Source organism: Erinaceus europaeus, chromosome 5 (genome assembly GCF_950295315.1).
Source record: "Erinaceus europaeus chromosome 5, mEriEur2.1, whole genome shotgun sequence".
NCBI lineage: Eukaryota > Metazoa > Chordata > Mammalia > Eulipotyphla > Erinaceidae > Erinaceus > Erinaceus europaeus.
Window position 1 is genome coordinate 56,817,938 of NC_080166.1, and position 15,444 is coordinate 56,833,381.

A 15,444-nucleotide genomic window follows, 5' to 3' on the forward strand; every position below is an offset into this window, starting at 1 on the left:
TACAGAGGAAACAAAGTACACAGGGGCCAGGAGTTGGTGCACCCAGTTAAGTGCACAGAGTATGAAGAGCAAGGACCTGCTCAAGGATCCAGGTTCAAGCCCCTGGCTGCCCACTTGCAGGAGGGACGCTTCACAACTTCACAAGAGGTGAAGCAGGTCTGTAGGTCTGTCTGTCTCCCTTTCTATCTTCCCCTCTTCTTTCAATTTCTGTTCTGTACACTAAAATGGTAAAAAAAAAAAAAAAAAAAAAAAAAAAAGGCCTCCAGGAGCAGTGGATTCATAGTGCTGGCACCAAGCACCAGTGATAACCCTGGATGGGTTAAAGAAGAGGAGAAGAGGGCAGGGGAGGGGAGGGGAGGGGAGGAGAGGGGAGGGGAGAGAGGAGAGGGGAGGGGAGGAAAGGGGAGGAAAGGGGAGGGGAGGGGAGAGAGGAGAGGAGAGGGGAGGAAAGGGGAGGAAAGGGGAGGGGAGGGGAGAGAGGAGAGGAGAGGAGAGGAGAGGAGAGGAGAGCAGAAAGCACACACAGAAACTGGGATGAATTTTGTAGTGCTGGCACCGAGACCCAGCGATAACCCTGGAGGGGAAAAAGAAAGAAAGAAAGAAAGAAAGAAAGAAAGAAAGAAAGAAAGAAAGAAAGAAAGAAAGAAAGAAAGAAAGAAAGAAAGAAAGAAAGGAGAAAGAGAGAAATTAAAATAGCTGAAGATAGGACCTGATTCTGAGAAGTCAGAGTTCACACGTTTGTACAGCCAGTGGGGGAGGCTGGGAAAGCTCTGAGTGGAACAGGGCCAGGAACAGGCTCCAAGTGACCCTTCTTTTCTCTTCCCTTTAGAAATAAGGGCCCCAGGGGCTGGGTTGGTGGCACAGCTGGTTGAGCAGATGGTGGGAAGGGAGAAGAAGAAGAGACACTATGAGGCTTCACAGCTGGATCAATCATGAGGTGACGGAGAGCTGGGAGATGGCTCAGTGGATAGAGCATATGCCTTCCACCTTCCGGGAGTGAGGCCCCGGGTTCAATCCCTAGGGTGTGGCGGAACACAGCTTGCTCTCTCTCAGAGAAAATGGGTGGCGCGCCTACTAGAAGCCCTGGGTTTACTCTCTGGCAGGGAATAATATATATATATATATATGAACAATCAGTGATGAAGGAGGCTGAATTGAGGCATCCAAGAAGACACAACCTTCCAGAGTTGATTGCTGGGTGAGTGGTGATAGTATTATACTGGGATAGGCTGTCTTCTTCTTCTTCTTCTTATTCATTTACTTATTCTTGAATGATCTTGATTTGACAGAGACAGTCAGAAATTGAGAGCGAGGACAGAGACAGAGAGAGATACCTGCTTCACCACTTGTGAAGCTTTCCTCCTGCAGGTGGGGACTAGGGGCTTGAACCTGGGTCCTTGTGCCCTGTAAGGTGTGCACTTAACCAGGTGTGCTACTGCCTGTCCCCCCACCTCCATTTTTTAAATTAGTAATAATTTTATTTAAAAAAAAATAGGAGGAACACAGATGTGTCACTTTGCTTATCAAGCCCGTGCTGCTCTATAGACTAACACTAGCTAGAAGACAAGCGGCATCCACCATCAGTTCAGAGGAGATGATCAGACTTCACGGCTGTCCCAAGTCAGACAGAGACCTCCGGTGTCCACAGTGTGAGGACAGGGTGCATTCTCTGTTCACATGGATGTTACCCTGAGGCCCTTATTTCATTATTATTATTATCATTATCTTCATTTGTTTATGAGACAGAGACAGCCAGAAATCGAGAAGGAAGGGGGAGATAGGGAGAGCGTTCTGGAACGAATCACTAACCCATATCTGCAACCTTAAGAGAACTGCTGTAACTTCCAATGGAGGGACTGGGGGGACAGAACTCTGGTGGTGGGAACAGTGTGGAGTTGTGCTCCTCTCAGATTGTTATATTTTCACCCATAATTTTTTTTTTCCCAGTAGGGCAGAGAGAAACTGAGAGGGGAGGGGGCGACAGAGAGGGAGAGAGAAAGAGAGACACCTGCAGACCTGCTCCTCCCCTCCCCCCGTAGATGGTGGTGGGTGCGGGTCTCAAACCGGTGTCCTTGCTCATGGTAACTGAAGCATTTAACCCAGTGCACCACTGCCTGGCCCCCTCCTTGTAAATTTGTAAATCAATATTAAATCACCAAAAAAAAAAAAAAGTCAAAAGCAAAAAGAAAGAAAAAGACACAGCTGTATGGCATATTCTCCAGTAACAGTGCCGTGTCCTAATGTTGAGAAGGCAAAGAAAGTCCCAGCCAGCCTCAGAGGAGGGCCATTACTGGAGGACCTGATGTTTATTTTCTGCAGGAAGGACTGACTGCATCACAGTCACCTGCACCTCTCTCCTGGCGCGTAGCAGTTACGCGCAGTAGGTTCAGTAAGGCTTTGCTGACTGAAGTTGTTACTCTTCCTTTGACGTCGTTCCATTCAGAACCCAAGTGAACAATGCCTTACCAATGAAAAGCACAGAGCCGTGCTCTTACACGCTGACGCCAGCGTCATAAGCGGGGGGGATTTAAAAGTAACTTCGAGGTCTGTTCTCCACGAAGCTTAGTTAAATACAGAGCAGCTGTGGTGGGGGTTTCCCTAACCAAAGCCTCAGGCATTACCTATGAATAATACCTTCCTTTTGCTCCTTTTTTTTTCCCCCCCTTAAAATTTATTTTCCTTTTTTTTTTTAATATGCAGCTATTTACTTATAAAAAGGAGACATTAACAAAACCATAGGATAAGAGGAGGCCCTTCACAGAATGTAAGATCTTCACATGCCAAACATCAGACAAGAGACTAATCAAAATATACAAAGAGCTCAGCAAACTTAGCAACAAAAAAGCAAATAACCTCATCCAAAAATGGGCATAGGATATGAACAAGACATTCACTACAGAAGAGATCCAAAAGGCTAAAAAACACATGAAAAATTGTTCCAGGATTCATTGGTTGTCAGAGAAATACAAATAAAGACAACATTGAGATACCACCTCACCCCTGTGAGAATGGCATACATCAAAAAGGACAGCAGCAACAAATGCTGGAGAGGCTGTGGGGACAGAGGAAGCCTTCTGCACTGCTGGTGGGAATGTAAATTGGTCCAGCCTCTGTGGAGAGCTGTCTGGAGAACTCACTAGACTAGACAGGGACCTTCCATATGACCCTGTAATTCCTCTTTTGGGGATATACCCCAAGGATTCCATAACACCCAACCAAAAAGATATTTGTACACCTATGTTCATAGCAGCATAATTCATAATAGCTAAATATTTATTTTTCTACAGTGGTCCAGGAGGTGGCGCAGTGGATAAAGCATTGGACTCTCAAGTACTTAACTTGTGACCAGGGTTATTAGTGGAGCTCCGTGCCTGCAGAATAAATCCACTGCTCCCCATGGCCATTATTATTATTATTGTTATTTCTGATACAGACAGAAACTGAGAAGGAAGGGGGACAGAGGGGGAAAGAGAGACACCTACCGCCGTGCTTCACCTCTCATGAAGCTTTCCTCCCTGCAGATGGGGATCAGGGGCTTGAACCTGGGTCCTTGCACATAGTAACGTGTGTGCTCTGTTGGGTGTGCTACCACTCATCCCCTTAAGATTTATTAGAGACGGGACTGGCGGTCGTGCACTGGGTTAAGTGCACAGAGTACTAAGCACAGGGCCTGTGCAAGGACCCAGGTTCAAGCCCCTGCCTCCCCACCTGCAGGGCAAGCTTTGCAAGCAGTGAAGTAGGTCTGCAGTGTTTCTCTTTCTCTCTACCTCCCCTTCTTCTCTCAATTTCTCTGTCCTATCCAATAAAATGGAAAAAAAAAAAAAGAAGAAAAAAATGGCCTCCAGGAGCAGTGGATTCGTACGTAGTGCAGGCACTGAACCCCAGCGATAACCCTAGAGGCAAATATATATGAAAGAGAGTCTCGGGAGTCGGGCGGTAGCTCAGCGAGTTAAGCACGTGTGGCGTAAAGCGTAAGGACTGCGTAAGGATCCCGGTTCAAGCCCCCAGCTCCCCACCTGCAGGGGAGTCGCTTCACAGGCGGTGAAGCAGGTCTGCAGGTGTCTATCTTTCTCTCCCCCCTTTCTGTTTTCCCTTCCTCTCTCCATTTCTCTCTGTCCTATCCAACAACGAAGACATTAATAACAACAAGGGCAACAAAAGGGAATAAATAAATAAAAATAAATATTTAAAAAAAAAGAGAGAGAGAGTCTCACACGAGGCAGAGAGAAGCAGAAGGGGACTGAGGAGCATTCCTTGGGTACACGCGATGGCTGGGACTCAAACCAGGAAAGCCAGGCCTGGAAAGTGGATGCTTGACCAGTTGATTTACTTCCTGAGGCACATTTGCAACCTTTCAAGTACCAGAGAGGCATTCAGTACGTGCACACCAGACTTAGACGCCACCTCGCCACACAGCCACCTCCGGATCGTAACGGAACTGCTTTTTACAGCTTCTAAGATTCTAAAGACTGGCCTTCCTAAGAAGGGGGTCACTTTAGTCCTCTCATGTCAGCCCACCTGCATGTTAGCTGTCTGGCCCAGGCAAAAGGCAAAAAATTCGTAACGTCAAGGGACAGTTAGAAAATAGCTGAAATAGACGTCTGGGCTTCTTCCAACAAACATGAAGACCCCAAGTCTCATCTGCTCTATTCTTACGTTTAGGTTTCCTGATTACCAATTTGTTCTGCTTTATATCTTAATGTCTGCAGCTGCCAAATTGTAGATGCTACCATGACTCCAGCCTGACTACCCTAGGCAAATGACCTCACCAACGTGTCCTGGAATCTCACCTCTCCAGAGCCCTGTCCCACTAGGGAAAGACAGAAACAGGCTGGGGTTGTGGATCCACCTGCCAACGTCCATGTCCAGCGGAGAAGCAATTATAGAAGCCACAATTCCCAGCTTTTGCTCCCCATAAAGATCTTTGCTCTGGGAGTCGGGCTGTAGCGCAGCGGGTTAAGCGCAGGTGGCGCAAAGTGCGAGGACCGGCTTAAGGATCCTGGTTAGAACCCCGGCTCCCCACCTGCAGGGGAGTCGCTTCACAGGCGGTGAAGCAGGTCTGCAGGTGTCTATCTTTCTCTCCTCCTCTCTGTCTTCCCCTCCTCTCTCCATTTCTCTCTGTCCTATCCAACAATGACAACAACAATAATAACTACAACAATAAAACAAGGGCAACAAAAGGGAATAAATAAAATTAAAAAAATAAAAATAAAAAAATAAAAAATTTAAAAAAAAAAAAAAGATCTTTGGTCCATACTCTCAGAGGAGTAGAAATGATAGGGGGGAAAGAAGTTTGTCACATTCTACCCTCTGTCCTCAACATCCAGGGAAAATCTTCAAAACAATGCAGAAGGGCCCTTAATTAATTAATTAATTACTTTTGAAAGATTTTATTTCTTTATTCATGAGCAAGACAGGAGGAAAAAACCAGACATTACTCTGGTACACGTGCTGCTGGGGATTGAACTCAGGACCTCAAACACCATCTCAAGCACCACAAGGGCTCTTAATAGTGAAAAGAGGCTTCCACTGAACCAACAAGTGTGTGCCATCTCCAAAGAAACCTTTTCTGGGAATAGGAAGAGATAACATAATGGTTATACAAAGAGGCTCTCATTCCCGAAGTTTCGGAAGTTCCATGTTCAATCCCACACACCGCCATAAGCCAGAGCTGATCAGTGCTCTGGTGAAATAACTAACTAAAAATAAATAAAAAGAAAAATCTCTTGGGGTGGGGGCAGACAGCATAATGATTATGCAAAAAGACTTTCCTGCCTGAGGCTCCAAGGTTCCAGGTTCAACCTCACCCCCACCATAAACCAGAGCTGAGCAGTGCTCTAGTAAAAATAACATTAAAATTTAAAAAAAAAAAAAAAGGAGGAAAAGAAAGAAAGAGAGAAAATGAAAACTCTTCTGAAGGCTAGAAATGGACCTGCCCTATGACCCTGTAATTCCTCTCCTGGGGATAGATCCTAAGGAACCCAACACACCCATCCAAAAAGATCTGTGTACACATATGTTCTTAGCAGCACAATTTGTAATGGCCAAAACCTGGAAGCCACCCAAGTGTCCAACAACAGATGAGTGGCCGAGAAAGTTGTAGTCTTGATACACAATGGAATACTACTCTGCTATTAAAAATGGTAAATTCACCTTCTTCACCCCATCTTGGATGGAGCTTGAAGGAATCATGAACTATGTCAAGTTAGATGAGTCAGAAAGAGAAGGATGAATATGGGATGATCTCACTCACTGACAGAAGTTGAAAAACAAGAACAGAAGGGAAAACACTAAGTAGACCGTGGACTGGAGTTGGTGTCTTGCACTCTGGGGTGGGGGGAGGATTCAGGTCCTAGAATACGATGGTGGAGGAGGACCTAGTGGGGGTTAGAATGTGATGTGGAAAACTGAGAAATGTGACACATGGACCAACTACTGTATTTTACTGTTGACTGTAAACCATGACCCTCCCTAATAAAGTTAAAAGAAAAAAAAGAAAGAAAACTCTTCTGAGAACATCAAGTGGGCTTTGGGGAAACGAGGAACAGCCATGTCACAGAAAGAAACTGAGAGGACAGAGAGGCAAATAGGAAGAGAGAGACACTAGCAGCAGCAGAGAGATCTCAGCTGCAGAGAAAGAGTTGAGGGGGGTCATTGCCTCCTTACCACTGGAGCTGAAGTCCACGGGTCCGATCCACTTGAAGGCGGGCTTCCGGCCCCGTTCCTCCGTCACATGCACTTTCTTGATCAGCGCCAAGCTGGTCAGGACGTTGGCTATGTCATAGAGCCGCCGGACCTTTGCTTGAAGATACAAAAACCACAGTCACAGTCATGTGACCGGTGACACCATACCCTCACTCGGTTTGTGACAGGTCCCGTCCTGAGCATCCAGTGGAAAACATCAGAGACACAAGTGGCTCTGGTAAGACCTCAGCCAGGGGGTTTGGGCACCAGGTTAAGTGCATAGAGTACTAAGCATAAGGACTGGCGTAAGGATCCCGGTTAGAGTTCCCAGCTCCCCACCTGCACGGGAGTCGCTTCACAGGCGGTGAAGCAGGTCTGTAGGTGTCTATCTTTCTCTCCCCGTCTTCCCCTCCTTTCTCCATTTCTCTCTGTCCTATCCAACAGCAGCAGTAACAACAACGACAGCAAATAGAAAAAAAAAAAAAAAGGCCACCAGAAGTGGTGGACTTGTAGTGTAAACACCGAGCCCCAATGATAACCCTGGAGGAAAAAAAAAACCTTCAGTGAGGATTTATGACACCCTTTCAGGGAAGGAAGGTCAGCATGCCCTTGCTCCTTGCTCTCTCTCTCTCTCTCCCTCGCTCTAACTTCATACCTCTTGCAAGAGGCCCCAGCTTTGACAAGCAGGGAAAACTGTGATTACAGGTGCCCCCAGGCAAGGAAGATGGGCTGTAATTAAAAGGCTCAGCAGACCTGATTGCCTGCATGTCAAAAATTAAAGCTTTCCCAGGAGGAGGGCCTGGGACCAGCTCCACCAGGCAGCTGGCCTGGGAAAGTGCCAGGGCTTCCCCAGAGCTGCCCGTGGCTAGAAGTGGACCTGCACTGTGACCCTGCAATTCCTTCCTGGGGATGTATCCTAAGGAACCAAACACACCCATCCAAAAAGAATTGTGTACACCTATGAGCTATCCACTGTGCACGTGGGGTGTCCGAGACTGAAGGCTACATGCTAAGGACAGGCAGCTCGACCTAGATTTCTGGGGAGCAGGCTGGGGTGGGCAGTCCCTGCCTCTTAAGTTGTGGAAAAGACATTTGAAAAAAACGCACATCGTGGGCAGAAACAACCCCCTAGGATAGTGTGCTGCTTTTCCACATGCAGGAGTCCGACGACCACTGAGTTGGGAGACGCTCTGCACTGTGGTTTCTCTCTGTCTCTGTCTCTATAAAAAAAAAATAGAAAGAAAGAAAAATTATAGAGGGCTGTGTGGTGGCACACCTGGTTGAGCGCACACATTACAATGCCCAAGGACCCGGTTTAAGCCCCCGGTCCCCACCTGCAGGGGGAGAGCTTCCCGAGCGGTGAAGCAGGGCTGCAGGTGTCTCTCTCTTGCTTTTTATCTCTCCTTCCTCTCATTTTCTGGGCATCTCAAGCCAATAAATGAATAAAGATAATAAAAAAAAAAGGGAGTTGGGCGGTAGCGCAGCGGGTTAAGCACACGTGACACAAAGTGCAAGGACCGGCTTAAGGATCCCAGTTCCAGCCCCCGGCTCCCCACCTGCAGGGGAGTCACTTCACAGGCGGTGAAGCAGGTCTGCCGGTGTCTGTCTTTCTCTCCTCCTCTCTGTTTTCCCCTCCTCCCTCCATTTCTCTCTGTCCTATCCAACAACAACGACATCAATAATAACTACAACAATAAAACAACAAGGGCAACAAGAAGGGAATAAATAAATATATTTAAAAAAAGAAAAAGAAAATGCAGGTCTTAAGAGGAGAGCTTGAGATGGGGTGGTAGATAACACGTGAGCCAGGAAAGGCAACGTGCACAGCCCCATTTCTGCTCAGGAGCTCGATTCCTGGGTGGGGAAAATACTTGGTTTCCAGGCTGAGGTCAAGTCTGGCTGTGTATCTTTCAGAAACATGAAGCCTGTACCCCAGAGGTCACCCTCCACCTGCCCCCACCCCGCCAGTTCTCACATCGCTGGGTCTTATCTAGCCTGTCTCCCACAGGGTGTCTATATTCTGGTTGGAAACCAGCAAACAAGGGGCCAGGTGGCAGTGGACCTATTTTAGCACACGCATTACAATGTTTTAGCGCATGCAAGGGCCCAGGTTTGAGCCTCCAGTCTCCACCTGCAGAGGGAAAGCTTCACGAGTAGTGAGGCAGGGCTGCAGGTATCTCTCTGTCTCTCTGTCACCCTTCCCTCTGATCTCTGGCTGTCTTTATCCAAGAAATAAGTAAAGATGATAAAAAGAAATTAAGAAAAAGAAATAAGCAAATGAACAAGCCCAGAGAAAGCTGTTCTCATGACTTTCAAAGAGCTGAACACAGCAGAGGGCATCTAGCTCAGCTTCCCAAGGTACAGGAGAGAAAGACTCACTGAGTAGGGGCTTACAATTGCCCCCCTCCCACCATCTTGCTGCCACATCCCACCACCCATGCCCGGCCCTGCTGACTCCTCTGGTTCTTACCTGCATACCACTTTCATCTCCACCCATCAGAAGAGTATGCGGGACAGGGGGACAAGGAGAAAAGGGGAAAGGTAACTCATGACTAGATAAAATAGCTATGGACATCTACTCCACAGAATATTATGCAGCAATACAAAACGATGACATTGTTTCTATTGGGAGAAAGTGGATGGAACTGGAGAAGCTGATGCTCAGTGAAGCCAGTCAGGAGGGGAGGGACAACTACAGGATGGCTTCACTCAAATGTGGACCATAAACAACTGAATATACAAATGTAAAAAAAAAAAAAAGTCAACCAATTTTCAAGACTGTGGGAGAACTATAGTGTTTGTCTATGGCGGTGGGGATGGGGACACAGACCTTTGGTGACAGAAGTGGTGAAAAAAAATAATAAAGACTTCCTGGAGGAAAATTAAAAAAAAAAAAAGAAAAGAAAAAGAAAACTCAAACATTCTGTCTTGGAGGTAGCTAGCTTTCACAAGGGGCTCTTACATCTTCCCCTGACTGGTGCGTTCTGGGGAAAAGAGAAGAGTCCATTCTCTTCCCACCGGCAACTCTAGGACGGGAACAGGCCTCTTGTACCATGGAGCAGGAATTCTCCATGTTCCTCCGACTCAGTTCTCACAGCGTAAAGAGGCCCTGTGTGAATACAAGGACTGTGCTCCTCCTCAGACCAACAAATAAGCAAACAAGACCTCTTTCAATCTCAAGAGTCTGTAAATAGCAACATTCACCTTTTTTGTGGTGGTGGCGGTGGCGCTGGTGGAGGCTTGAGGGGCTCTGAGAAGCAGGTTTAGCAGAAGAGATACTCACTTTTAAATTTAATACTCTGGTCTGGAGTATCCTGGCTTTCTTCTATGAGTATCTTGGCAGCCACATCTAGCGTGACCATCTTGGTTTTAGAGACCAGGAATAACATAACAAACTTCTGGCTCATGATTCGGAGAGATTTGTCTTTTCTGCTGTTCACAGATGCTACAAAGGGAACGGAAATGTTACGCATGTACAAACTATTGTATTTACTGTTGAATGTAAAACATTAATTCCCCAATAAAGAAATAAAATTTAAAAAAAAATCTTTTTTAAGAAAGATAATTATTACTACCCTATCAAGAAAAAAAAAAAGGGAACAGAAGGAAAACATCAAAGTAATGGAATCTACCCCACAAGAAAGACTGAATTCAGAGCACGCGACGACTCTATCGGACTCCACCAGGAACCGTGTGTTTGAGGGAGAAGCCTGTTGAACACACACTGCTGGAGGAGGGGGGGGGGGAGCATATATGCTGACTCCAAAAGCAGCTGAGATGGATTTTCCTGTATCTCATGAGATCACTTTGTGGAAGGCCTGTTTTCTTCCTTTCTTTTTCAACTTTATTTATTTCTTTTCTTTTTTTAATTATTTATTTTTCCCTTTTGTTGCCCCCCCCCTTTTTTACTGTTGTTGTTGTTAGACAGGACAGAGAGAAATGGAGAGAGGAGGGGAAGACAGAGAGGGGGAGAGAAAGACAGACACCTGCAGACCTGCTTCACTGCCTGTGAAGCAACTCCCCTACAGGTGGGGAGCGGAGGGCTCGAACCGGGATCCTTCTGCTGATCCCTGTGCTTTGCACCACATGCGCTACCACCTGACTCCCTTTTAACTTTATTTGCTAGAACAGAGAGAAATCAAGAGGGATGGGGGTGAGAGAGATAAGGAGAGAGATACCTGCAGCTCTGCTTCACCGATTGTGAAGCTTCCTCCCTGCAGTAGGGGACTGGGGGCTCGAACCCTGGTCCTTGCGCACTGTAACGCCTGCTCTCAACCAGGTGCGCCACCACCCCACCCCTCTCTCATTCTCTCTACACCTCACTATTTCTTTTTTTTGTAATTTTTTAAAAATATAATTTATTGGATAGAGACAGCCAGAAATCAAGAGGGAAGGGGGTGTTAGAGAGGGAGAGAGACAGAGAGACACCTGCAGCCCTGCTTCACCACTCATAAAGCTTTCCCCCTGCAGGTGGGGACCAGGGGGCTCCAATCCGGGTCCTTGCGCATTGTATAATACATGCGCTTAACCAGGTGCGCCACCACCCGGCCCCTACACCTCACTATTTCTATCAAATAAATAAATTAGTAAATTAAAGAATAATAATAGGACCGGGTGGGAATCAACAACTATTTTTACTTATAATCCCAAACCTCCCTTCCAAGACAAGCACTCTGCTTTCAATTCGCAGGGTCCAATTTGCTATTTAGAAAAGCCTTTAACGTGGAAGCCCTGCCGTCTCTCGGCAGGAACAGGTGTGACTATCACCTGTGAGCAAATAGGAGATGCTGATTCGATGTGTGTCACGTGGAGGGCAGGCAGCATTCCCTTCCCACACCCACACCCCAGATGGCTGCTCCCTCTGGAGATGAGGATAAAAGCTAGTGTCTGCCATGGAACTCAAAGGCTGTGTGGAGCCTGTAACAGAACCTGGCCCTCTCTGCCTTTTTTCTCCTCAGTGTCTACAAGTGAGCCGTGAGGAATAGCTAATATTTTATCATCTTAGCAATGTCGAGTAGAAGAAGAAGGATAAAGGCCAGGGGCCGGGCAATGTCACCTTTTGTTGAGCACACATGTTAAGTGCACAAGGACCCAGGTTCGAGCCCCCCCCCCCCCCCCGTCCCTACCTGCAGGGGGAAGCTTCAGGAGTGATGAAGCAGTGCTCTTTCTTTCTCTCTTTAAAAATATTTTTATTGGGGATAGGGCGGTGGCACAGAGGGTTGAGTGCACAGGGCGCAAAGCACAAGGACCGGCTTAAGGATCTCAGTTCGAGCCCCTGGCTCCCCACCTGCTGGGGAGTCACTTCACAGACGGTGAAGCAGGTCTCCAGGTGTCTATCTTTCTCTCCCCCTCTCTGTCTTCCCCTCCTCTCTCCATTTCTCTCCATCTGTATCCAACAACGAATGACATCAACAATAACAATAATAACCATAACAAGGCTACAACAACAAGGGCAACAAAAGGGGAAAAATGGCCTACAGGAGCAGTGGATTCATAGCGCAGGCACTGAGCCCCAGCAACAACCCTGAAGGCAAATATATTTATATTATTGGTTAGAGACAGAGAAATTGAGAGAGGAGGGGGAGATACAGAGGGAGAGAGAGACACCCGCAGACATGCTTCAATGCTTGTGAAGCATTCTGTGCCACAGCGGGGGGGTGGGGGCTCGAACTGGGATCCTGTGTGGGTCCCTGCATTTCGTACTCTGTGTGCTTAAGTGGGTGTGCCACCACCCGGCCCGCTCAAGTGAAGTTTTTTTTCAAGGCCCTCACAGAGAAGCCAACTAGGGGCAGTTTTCTCCAAGGAGAGCATCCTCTGTGACCTCTGGTTCAAGCACACCAGACACCATGTGAGCTACCAGTAGACAGGCTTTCAGTCAGCTTGACTGGGCAGCCTGGCTGGGCCATCTGTCTCTCTTTTTCTTCAGCAAAAAGCACAGGGGGATCTCGACCTCTCCCTCCAGAGCTGTCAATCTGTCACTTCCAGTCTTAGCTTTTTGGCTGAACTGATGTCTCCAAGCTAAGTCTCTCTCTCTCTCTCTCTCTATTATTTTTACTGGATAAAGACAACCAGAAATCAAGAGGGAAAGGGGGGTGATAAAGAGAGAGACATCTGCAGGGTGGAGGGTAGATAGCACAATGGTTCTGTAAAGAGACTCTCTCTCATGCCTGAGGCTCCAAAGTCCCAGATTCAATCCCCTGCACTACCATAAGCTGAGCAGGGCTCTGGTAAAAAGAGAGAGAAAAAGAGAGAGAGAGAGAGAGAGAAAGAAAGATATTTAAGAAGACAAACATTCACCAGAGGCACCTGCACTTCAGCCCCGCTTCACTCCTTGCAAAGCTTTCCCCCTGCAGGTGGGGACCGGGGGCTCAAACCCGGGTCCTTGCACATCGTAACACGTGTGCTCAACCAGGCGCACCACCACCCGGCCCCATAAGCTAAGTCTCTTCAGAAGACCAGTCCTTCCCCCTTGCCACAACCCACATGGCGACCAAGGACTTACACGAGTGATAGCTGGGTTCTGAGAAATCCAGCAAGGGTTGATTTTGGATGTCGACTGATGCGTCTTTCCTCCACTCTCCGGATTTAGACTCCATCAGGTCCAGCTCTTTCTGCTGAAGATGTGCTATCTGCTCTTCATATTTATGCTCCTCTCCCAGCCTCTGGAGGTTTCTCAGGGTTGAGGGCAGGCTGTGCCGGCCGTGCCAGCCATATTGGTTCTTGGCCACGCGGCTGACCAGATGCAGGGACTCCAGCACATTGACGATGTCATAGATGCGTCTCCTCTCGACTCCTGTTGGTCAAGAGGCTGGCAGTCATCACACTGGTGAATGTCTTCTTAAATTTTATTATTAGTATCTTTATTAGAGAGAGACAGCCAGATATTGAGAGGAAAGGGGGAGCTAGAGGCAGAGACACAGATATTGAGAGGGAAGAGGAGCTAGAGACAGAGACACACCAGCAGCCCTGCTTCACCACCTGCAAAGTTCTCCCCCTATAGGTGGTGACTGACTGGGAGCTTGAACCTGGGTCCTTGTGCACTGTCTTTTCTTTTTTCCTTTTCATTCGATAAGACAGAGAGGTGAGAAAGAGAGCCACCCACAGACTTGCTTCACTGCTCATGAAGCGTCCCTGCTGCAGGTGGGAAGCGGGAGCTTGAACCCGGGTCCTGGCAATATCCTTGCACTTAGTACTAGGTGCGATTAACCAGGTGTGTCACCACCCAGCACCTAATGGTCATCTCTTCTTTATTTTTATTTTACCAGAGCCCTGCTCAGCTCTGGCTTATGATGGTGCGGGGGGGTTGAACCTGGGACTCTGGAGCCTCAGGCATGAGAGTCTCTTTGCAGAACCACTATGCTATCTATCTCCCCCCCCCCCACCTTGGTCTAGATTTCTAGAAAGGTCGTATTGGATGTGGCACAGTGCTCAGTGCCAGGAGCAGCAGGTGTAGCTTGGCAGCCAGCTCAGCCTATGAGGACGTGACCCTCCGTAAGCTCTGGAAGAGCCACTCCTGCGTCCTCGTGCGCCTTGCTTGCAAGCTTGGGCTACAACAAACTGTGCCGCTATGAACACAGGTGTGCATCAGTCTCTTGGAATACATGCTTTTGGCTAGATCCTCCGAAGAGGGGCTACTGGGTCCATCAGAGGGGAGAAAGTTGTGGTCTAGCTACACAGTGGACTACTACTCAGCAATTAAAAATGGTGAATTCATCTTCACCTCATCTTGGAGGGAGCTGGAAGGAAGCATGTGAAGTGAGAGGAGTCAGAGGGAGAAGGGCAAATGCCAGATAGTCTCATTTCTAGATGGGACTTAAGCATGGCAAGAAGAGGAAAACACAGGGGGACGCTCGGACTGGGCTGGGGTGTACTGCAGCAAGTCCAAGCAAAGGCCTGTGGACTAGAGCAAGGCGGGGGGGGGGCGGTGGTGGCCGGGGGAGTTGCAGGGTTCCAATGCACGGCGGCCAAGAGGGACCTGGACTGGCGGCGGAAGTGGGGTGCAGACACCTCTCACAGAAAGGTCGGAGACTGTACCCATGTGTCAGAAACTGTTTTGTCAATCATCACTTTCCCAAATAAAATGATTAAAAAAAAAAAAGATCTAAGATGAAACAGATGCTGGAATAGATGCTAGTTCTGTCAGTACTCCCTAACTAGCAATGGGTCTTTTTACTGTAGCTTCCAGTGTGGAGAGATTGGGAATTCAGAATTCTGGTGGTGGGAACGGTGCAGAGTTGTACCCATTATCTTGTCATTTAAAAAAAATTTTTTTTTAATTTATTCATGAAAAAGTTAGGCAGAGAGAGAGAGTGAATGAGAACCAGATATCACTCTGGTACATGTGCTTCCGGGAATTGAACTCAGGATCTCATGCTTGAGAGTCCATTGCTCTATCCACTGCACCACCTCTCAGACCACTCTGGTCATTTTTTAAATCAATAATAAATCATTGATTTAAAAAAAAAAGTTTCCTACTTTGCACTGTAAATTCAGGAGTTAAGACCTTGGGCACTGCTTGGGGGAGGGTGAGTTTTAGGCAGCTCACTACAGTCAAGGAGCCACTCCCGTGCCCCTACTCACATGCCACCAGGAAGCACAGAGACGAAGGCCAAAGGAAGCTGGCAGCCAGGGCAGCCAATCCTGCCCGCTACTCCAGCACTCTCTCATGTGGAACCAACCATCTGCTGACCCAAAACAGTTGTTCAGCATGGGGGCTTAGCCTGGAGCCCTGCTCTAGCCCCCGCCCTGCCAGGTGATCCT

The 15,444-nt window shown here is 47.8% G+C and overlaps 1 protein-coding gene across 1 annotated transcript in view; it reads right to left on the reverse strand.

Moving 5' to 3' along the window:
* The window catches only part of E2F7 (E2F transcription factor 7), a 66,860-nt gene that overhangs the window by 30,710 nt on the left and 20,706 nt on the right, over positions 1 to 15,444 (reverse strand). The window contains exons 5-7 of the mRNA XM_007529624.2: positions 13,187 to 13,477; positions 9,968 to 10,129; positions 6,667 to 6,801 (exon numbers count right to left, since the gene is read on the reverse strand). Coding sequence (XP_007529686.1) covers positions 6,667 to 6,801; positions 9,968 to 10,129; positions 13,187 to 13,477 — 588 coding nt within the window. The remainder of the gene's footprint in view (positions 1 to 6,666; positions 6,802 to 9,967; positions 10,130 to 13,186; positions 13,478 to 15,444) is intronic.